Raw genomic sequence first — 9,547 nt, 5'->3', positions numbered from 1 at the left:
AAAATGTACATAGGCTCATGGAGGTTTTGGTGAATCCAGATAAGATACACAATAGTAGAATTACTGCAGATTATTAGAATATATACTGTAAATATAACAAAAAAATAAAGATATCTGTATTTGTCCACTTCCACATGCCCATCAAGAGTTATATATGTTACATTTAATTCATTATCCATTAATGTTTTCAAAAAACAACTGTGTGACAAATAGATTGTATAAGTGGCAGATCTGAGTAAAAAACGAGGAAACATGTAACCTGTACTGCAAAGTCTATTTCATTTACAGTTGCCTGACCATAAATATTACGTGATATTTATTATGTGATGTATCCACTTCCACATAGCCAATTACAGTCACATATGTTACATTTAAATCATCATTCATTAAAGTTGCCAAAAACAGATTGTATCACTGGTAAATATGAGTAAAACCTGAGAAAAGAACTGTCACTGAGAATGGTTACCTGACCTTAAAACACTCTTACAGTGTGTTCTTCAGAATTCACCAAGAGAAAGAGCGTCTGTGGAATGTTTTTTATCAGATTGCTTCATCCTCCATGGATCTAATTAAAGTTGTCACCAAGAACCACTCACATGTAAACAAGTTCATCAAACTCTGGAGGCCTGAACTTGTAGGCTGGGGTGCTCAGGGGTTTGGAAAACTCCCAATCTTTCAGGAGACCTAAAGGCCAGGGTTAAAATTGTAATTATTTTTCACGGTTATGTTTAATTTCTGTTAATCCTGCTTTGTTGTTCCTATCAATCACATCTGACACTTACTGTGGAGTGAGTGCCTGTTAAGGCTTCAGGTCGTTGGTTTGCAACTGGTTCCAGTCACTGTGAGAAAACAGTGACAGCCGAAAGAGGTACAGACTTTAGGAGTGTCCAAAGTATGAATCTGCTAGAACACAAGTTATGGTTACTGTTGGAGATATTGAGTAGTGAGTGTTGAGTGAGTTATGAAGGGGTTTTGCCAATGATAGTTTTACAAATAAACTGATAGCAGTGGGTCACCTGGTGTAGAGTGATGACCAGTTGAACCAGTTGACTGGAGAATACAGGTTACAGTGATGAGTGTTGAATTTAATTCAGCTTAATTGAAAGGGGCACCTTTTACAAAGTGGATGGCGGTATGGTAAATGACGTCCAGTTTATTGAGAAGACTTTTGGGGGTAAATTAAGATGCTATAATCTAAGACTGGGAGAATTGTCATTTTAACCAAGGTGTGCGTTGGGGAGTGAGTACATTATGCTTTATTTTGATACAGGACACAGATTATTGCTCTGACATTGGAGAGCAGCTTGTTGACCTGTATTGGAAAGGAGAATGAACTGTTGAGCCAGATACCCAGGTATTAGTAGGAAGTGACAACTGTTAGTTCTGACCCACCCAAGGAGGCGATTTTGAGGGGGCAGGCAACTTGAGGTAAGTTCCGGTTGAAGACCATACATTCTGTGTTCTGCAATTTAAAAAAAAGTGAGAGACAAAAGTGAGAGTGAAATAAAACCATTTATCAGGTTTGATAAACACCAAAGGGCAGCAGTGTTTAACCTGCAGCTTGGAAAAGATAACTGTGCTGCACATGCTGTGTTCATATGCGCGTGTATGAAATGAAACTTGTGTTTTCCAGCAGCAGCAACCGCTGTGGGCACCAGTCCAGACAATATATGGGGGGCGTGATGGCACTTCTCACAGACAAACATCATATTAAAATAGCACAATAATTATCTTGTCTCTCAGTCATGGTTTAGTTACAACTCTGTAATGTGAGATGGAAAGCAATGAATTGACATTGACTATTGATTAAATATTGAATTTAAATGTTGATTAGTTGGGCATACTGGGCAATGTGGATGCATATATCTCAATAAATAACCATCAAGTATTCAGCCAACCCATAATATAAATAGTATTAAAGCTGCAGCCAGAACATATAGACTTTTACATTGTTAAGACAAAGCTAAATTTATAATATTGTGAGGACTGGACTAAATACCAGGCAGCAGAACAAAATCTCACTTTTTAGTTTTTATTATTTTCTACTTCTAATATTTACTTAATATTTTATAAGACATTTTCTATTGAATAAATATGATTTGTTTATACCTCATTCTGTTCTGTATGGATCTATTAATTCTTAGACAGACAGATTGAGCAAACTGAGAGGATTGTAGTGGGAGCACTGGGATGTCAGGTGTGATATGATATTAATTAAAGTTATTGTTTGTTATTTTCTTTGATCATTTTGATAGCCAGAATTAATTGATTGTTCCTACAAAGTTTGAGGACCCTTTAAACCATTTTAATTCCCACCTCAGTAATGAAGCACACTTGTCACAACTCATTATCTACAACCATTATTAATGTTACTATTATTATTGATATTATTATTGTTATTATCTGTGCTGAGAAGAAATGGAACTTAAAATTGGGCAGAAATACTGGGGAAGTTTCAGGGAAGCTGAAGTAGGCTACCTGAGAACTGGTCCTTTGAGACATATATTTCTCCCTTTCATCTGGAACCATGACTTAATTTTAAAAAAGGACAATAGACAATAAATTATAGAATTTGTGGTTAAGAAATACAGTTTAATGATGTATTTCAACCCAGGAGGGAAATGAGAAGTAAGCTCATCCTCTTTAAATCACTGAGATGGTATCCAATATCTGGGTACAATTAAAATGATGAGCACTATCACAATCATTGTTTTTCTCACCACGACAACACTATGTTTTATGTGGTTTATGTATTTTTGTAAATACAATTCAAAGGCACTTTTTCTCACAGGGTACTAAATTAGGAGCACATGTTTTTGCTTTCAAGGCATTTAATTTAAAATGCTGACATGTTCACTTAATGACAATTAAGATCTTTAAAAACACACAAAGGGAGAAATATGCGAGTGTGACAGACATTAGTGGTCAATCAAAAAGCAAAGGAAAATTCAGAGCAATAATAGAATAAAGAAATTCTGTTGTGTTGGCAAAGTCACCCTGATGGCCACAAGTACAAAGTGTTGGTCTCAGTCTATAGTGTAGCTAACCCAATCAGACATTAATCATTACATTGATGAAACAGATGATGATATTTACTGTGTGCTACTATTACACGAACCAGTCCTCTAATTAATACCTTTAAAGGATCACAGAAAGCACAACTCATGAAATATTAGGACTGTACAGTTAACATTGTTCCTACATAGGACAGTTTTGCAGAACAACCTCTTGAGGTGTTTATAGATTTCTTTCATTTTCAGTCCATATATATTATTTGTAATGTCATTATTAAACGTACAGTTTGGGGAAACTCAGTTTCCATTCGCAGCAGAAGTACATCATATGCAGTCAAACAGGAAAAATTGATTAGAACTATCAAGTGTGGTAAACAGGTCTGTGCAGCTTTTCTCCTGACTTCTATGTCTATAAAATATGACAGAGGCAAACATCCCAGTAAACAACACCTATGGGTGCAGGCCTCTAGAGTTTGATGAAGTTGTTCAGATAATAGTAGCACTTGGTGGAGATTTTAATGAGATCTATGGAGGGTGATGCAGGTGGATAAAAACATCCTCAAACAGTCACTTTCTGAATGTTTACTGGAATATTTCAACATCACACAGGTACAGGTCAGGGTCAGGTACCAGTGAATAAGAGACAATATTAATTTATCTATGTTAATGTGATCTTTAAAGCAAGACTTTATTCTGAATGTTTCTTTAGACAACCTTAATGGATGATCAAGTAAATATAACATATATAACTATTGATGGGTATGTGGAAATTCACAAATACAGATATCTTTATTTTGTGATCATGTTCACTGCATATACATTAATAATCTGCAGTAATTCTACTATTGTGTGTCTGATCTGGATTAACCAAAACCTCCATGAGCCTATGTACATTTTTATTGCAGCTCTGTTAATCAACTCTCTTCTTTACAGCACTGCTTTCTACCCAAAGCTTTTATTTGATGTTTTATCAGAAAAACAGATCATATCATATTCAGCCTGTGTGTTTCAATGGTTTTCATATTACTCTCTAGACTGTTCAGAGTTCTTACTGTTGGCAGCCATGTCTTATGATAGGTATGTATCTATATGTAAACCTCTGCAATATGCCACTATCATGAAGAAAAGAACAGTCTATATTTTGTTGGTTTTATCTTGGCTTGTGCCTGTTTGTCAGCTTGCAGTGCCAGCTGTACTGAATGCTAATAAAAAACTCTGTAACTTTAATTTCAAAGGAATAATTTGTAACAGCACAGTTAACAAACTTCATTGTGTGAGTTCAAGAGCTCTGAATATATATGGCTTGATTGTTTTTTCAAATGCTGTAGTTCTTCCTGTGCTTTTTATATTGTTTACATATACAAAGATCTTTATAATATCCCATCGAAGTTGTAGAGAAGTCAGGAGAAAAGCTGCACAGACCTGTTTACCACACTTAATAGTTTTAATAAATTTTTCCTGTTTGGCTGCATATGATGTACTTCTACTGCGACTGGAAACTGATTTTACCCAAACTGTACGTTTAATAATGACTTTACAAAAAATTTCGTATCATCCTCTCTTCAATCCGATCATATATGGACTGAAAATGAAAGAAATCTATAAACATCTCAAGAGGTTGTTCTGCAAAATAGTCTAAAGTAGGAACAATGTAACTGTAATGTCATAAAATTATGTGATTCTAGATTGCCATTTCTGTGATCTTTAAAGATATTTAATGTAGTGTTTGTGTGATGTTTCCCTAACAGTTAGTGCAGAGTAAAGAGCATCATACAGTTTCATCAATTTCATCAAAATATTAATGTCTAAACAACTGGCTGCAGTTTTTACAAAGCCCAAACCCACCCCCCTGGAAGAGGCTCATCCAATACTGCAGAGCTTCATTGTGAGGCCAACGTTTTTCTGCTTGTCCCCTTCATTAGGGTGACTTTGCCAAATGAATTCTTTTTCTTTTAATATGGCATTACATTTCTATTTCTTTGATTGACTGCAGAACAACAGAACCCTGCTACCACCAATGTCTTTCATACTGGAATCATTTTCTTCTGTGTACTGTTGAAGTTCATCGTGCTCATAAAGTGAACATGACAAATTAAATGCCTTGAAAGCAAAAGCATGTCTCAACTGTGATTTTGAGTTTTATTGAAACTAAATAGTCTCACATGATTTAAAGAGGGGGTGGCTTCACTTTATCTCCCCATGTTGTGTTTCACATTCAATTGTTATTTGTATAGGCCCAATTCATTAACACAAGTTATTCTCAGGACACTTTTCAAATTAGAGCAGTTCTAGATCAAACTCCTTTTAACATTTACAGAGACCCAAACAGTACCACCATGAGCAAGACCTTGGAACGGGGCAAGGAAAACTGCCTTTAACAGTCAGAAACCTAGGAGAGAGAGAGAGAGAGAGAAAGAGAGGAGAAGAGAGAAGAGAGAGACGAGAGGAAGAGAGGAGGAAGAGAGGACAGACAGACAGCAACCAACAGTAGCAACAACTACATTAATAGTAATGATCGATGACATCATGAAAAAGACGATGATGACGATGGACAGCAGCAATGATGGGGGACAGCGAGCAGCGAACAAACAGTAACTGTAGCAATAAAGTACTTAATAAAACTTAATAATAATTACAATAAATCAGTGATTTTAGCAAGGTAGTCAAGCAGGACCATGGCAGAGGCTCCACCAGATCCATGAGAACCTGCAAGACCGATAAAGCACAAGAACTCCGGGGAAGAAGTGAAGTTAGTAACATGCATTAATGGGACATGAATGAGTGCAGAAAGACGAGGAGAGGAAGAGGAGAGCTCAGTGCACCCATGGGAAATCCCCCAATAGTCTAGGCCTATAGCAGCATAACTAAGGGATGGTTCAGGACTCACCTGGATCCGTCCAAACTATAAGCTTATCAAAAGAGGGAACGTATTTAAGCCTACTCTTAAATGTGGAGAGGGTGTCTGCCTCCAGAACCACAACGGAAGCTGGTTCCACAGGAGAGGAGCTTGGCTAACTGAAGGCTCCTTGGCTTCCTGTTCTGCTTTTAGAGACTCATAGACAATACAGAACCACAATAGCCATATTCAAGAGAAAACGCAAAGTCGATTCTAGAGGGGGAATAGGATGTACGTATGAGTCTCGTTTAAGATAGAGAACTTAGGGCCTGACCATGGAAGAGCTTATATAGACGGAGGGAGGATTTTAAATTCTATTCTAAATTTACAGGGACGCCAAATGCAGAGAAGCTAGAACCAGGAGAGATGTGATCTCTTCTTCCTCAGTTCCTGTCAGTACTCGTGCTGCATGCGTTCTGAATACTTGGAGCGTTTTAATGGACTTATTAGGGCAACCTGATGACAAAGAGTTGCAGTAATCCAGCCTTGAGTAACAAATGCATGATTAGTTTTTCTGCATCATGTCATAGGATGTTCTAATTTTTGTGAATATTACGTAAATAAAAGAAAGCAGTCCTAAGAGATCATGCATTTATGTGGAAATTAATGACAAAGTCCTGATCAAAGATAACTCCTTAGATTCCTGATCATTTTGGAACAAAAACTCTCAAGGGACTCAGTTCTTCCCTGATGTACCAGTTGTGGTCGTAACCTTTCCAACTGTATGTTTATATACGCTCAGCACAGATAATAACAATAATATCAGTAATCATAATGAGGTTTGGTAAGTGTGCTTGATTGTATGTATAGACAGCTGAATTTCTACATTTTGGATCATCAGCGTCAGTATTACAACCTAAGATGAAAAATCAATACTGCCATACAAAGGCAAAAGACTTTGACTCACCAGTGTATAACTGCGAAAAATTACTTATGACAAAACTTTTTGTTGTCTAGCTAAATTAACTCTATGCAGAATATTAGAAATGTGGCAATTCTTTGTGTTTTTAATGAAGTTAAAAATCTTGAAGTCAAACCTGACCTTTGACCCTTTTTGTTTTTGAATTGTTTGCATAGTAATACTTTATAAAATACTAAACTATATAAAATCAGTATACGATAATAATGATACATAAAGTAGAGTGATCATATCACAATTTGGCTAGCAGTTTGGTTTTGTTTGTCAAGTAGTTAACCTAAGCTAGTTAACAAGTAATTTTAGTAGACTGCCTCTTTATCCAGAATCTTTCTTGTAGCCTAACATAATCTTTCTTACCTTGATTTTGGTGTCTAGTTCCTAAAAAAATGCTGCAACAGTATTTACTTTAAAACATTATTCAAGCTGTGTGTGTGTGTGTGTGTGTGTGTGTGTGTGTGTGTCTGTGTGTGTTAGACATGCTTCAATAATAGATATTAATGATTACCATGCTAAATCTATGATGTTATGCCTCTATGGTGTATGTATTACACAGTGCTACCAGTGTAAACACCAACACTCTCCCGGTGCTCTGAGCACCCAGACCCAGGTTTCCAGGGCTAAGCTAACTAACTAACAGCAGCTACATTTGGTAAATGGTTAATGGACCTGTACTTCTATAACCTTTCTAGTCCTCCGACCACTCAAAGCGCTTTTACCCTACAGCCACATTCACCCTTTCACAAAGTGATGGCAAAGCCCATCAAACAGAAACTAACTCATCCATGCACATTCAGACACCAATGACACAGCATCGGGAGCAGGTTGGGGTTGACCCGCTCTATCTCTGAGCCACAGCCACCCCAATGGCAGCAGTTACTTAACTATCCATTGTCCAGTTGAGGCAGAGCAGCCAGAGGACATCAGAGGGAAAATCAGAAAACATTTTTTCTATAAAATATGATCTAGTTTCAGCAAAATCATTGATATAGTTGGTGGTGTGTAACTTAGTGCTGTAGATGTTAAGCACTTGTTCCGAGCTGGAGCCAAAAGCTACATAGTGCAAGAACAAGCATACAGAGGAACCATTCACCCTGTTACAACTCAGTGTAACATCAAAACGGTAGTGAAGCTGTTATTTTAAGGTACAAAAGTTACGTAATGTCTCACGGATAGACCTTGTTGAAACCCTTTTTGGATTTTTTATTAAAAGCAGAGGTGTATGTGCAGCTTTAAATTTAACTGGTCTGGTATGACTTTAATTCCAGATGTTACATATAATTTGATTGATGTCAGTTCTGTTTTGAACCATTTCCAGTTTGCTATGCGTCCTGGATCCAGTTCTGCTGGTCCCTATCATCTTATCAACTATTATAATGAAACACTCTCCTCTTGTCTCGACCAGCTCGCTCCCATTAAAACCAAAACAGTCTCGTTCACACACTCAGCTCCCTGGTATACTCCTGAAATCTGAAATCTACACTGTAAGGTCAGAAAACTGGCAAAGTAATTCATGTGATGATTCCCTGTTTTTCTTTTCCAATTTGAAAAATAGTCTTACCACTTTTTCCCTGCATCATCAACAGCCATGCTAGCCGCTCTATGAGGCAATGCTTTGAGCTAAATGCTAACATCAGTGTCTTAACATGCTCATGATGACAATGCCAACATGCTGATGTTTAGAAGTACAATATTTATCATATTCACCATCTTAGTTTAGTGTGTCAGCATGCTAACATTTGCCCTGATGATGGCGCTAGATGAAAGGGTCACTAAAGTCACTGTCCACATAGTCCTTCCAGTACATGTTGAGACATTTCACAAAAAAACTCATGGTGGTGCTAGAGGAAAATTGAGCATGAATGTCTGAACATTGTGCCAATTCATCACAGAGATGAGACAACAGTGTGAGCTGCTGGTGGTGTCAGATAAGAAGCCAGGGGATCACCAGGCAGTTGGTCTGTTTCAACAGGCCAACTAATACTTCCAGATCTGATATGAGAGAAGTGTCCTTAAAGATCTTAAATGTGTAAATTCACAGTATGTTCTTGTTTATTAAAGTGATTTTGTTTTGTTTGTGCATAAGAGACGATAATTGGCCAGGTGAACAAGACTCATTTATGACATGTAAGACTGACTTTACATTTATGCAAAGTGGATGTCTGAAATTCTTTAATGTCATGAACAATATTGCAGTACAGGGTAAGCGCAGGAATAAGGAATATATAGTCAGCATTGACTATATCCATTTCTGAGTGAAGCTAATATAAATGACATTGCTGCTATAAGGGTTATATTTTGCCTAAGATTAATTGAAAACAAACATTTTTTTGAAAACTGTAACTCGATTATAATTCAAAGGATGGTGTTAGTTTTGAATTACTACAATGGAATGATCAGTCATTGTACTGTTGAAGCTGATGATACCTTAGTTAGGATCATAATTAAAATTCTTTTAAAATTTAAAATTGACAATCTCAATATATGTATACATACACACTTCATTATACACAGTGAATATGAATTAATTGCAACTAATAGGGTTGGATTTTAAACATTTATTTCAAACAGTTTTTAACTACATTACTTTACAAAGAATACTGAAGCTAATGATACATTTTACTAAGTAGGAGTCATAATCAAATTCCTGTTATTAAATTCCTGTCAAAAATCACTGAAATCTAATCTCAACATTATTACTACAAAAGAAATGCCAGTAAA

The 9,547-nt window shown here is 36.5% G+C and overlaps 1 protein-coding gene across 1 annotated transcript; it reads left to right on the top strand.

Moving 5' to 3' along the window:
- Positions 1–3,732: 3,732 nt before the first annotated feature.
- Positions 3,733–4,653, top strand: LOC118339294 (olfactory receptor 11A1-like). The gene has a single exon (XM_035676875.1). The coding sequence runs from the start codon at positions 3,733–3,735 to the stop codon at positions 4,651–4,653; it is 921 nt and encodes a 306-aa protein (XP_035532768.1).
- The last annotated feature ends 4,894 nt before the right edge of the window (positions 4,654–9,547 follow it).

Source organism: Morone saxatilis, unplaced genomic scaffold, assembly GCF_004916995.1.
Source record: "Morone saxatilis isolate NCDOM2014 unplaced genomic scaffold, NCSU_SB_2.0 Contig5, whole genome shotgun sequence".
Taxonomy (NCBI): Eukaryota; Metazoa; Chordata; class Actinopteri; family Moronidae; genus Morone; species Morone saxatilis.
The sequence above is the reverse complement of the archived record's forward strand: the minus strand, read 5'-3'. Positions and strand labels throughout refer to the sequence as shown.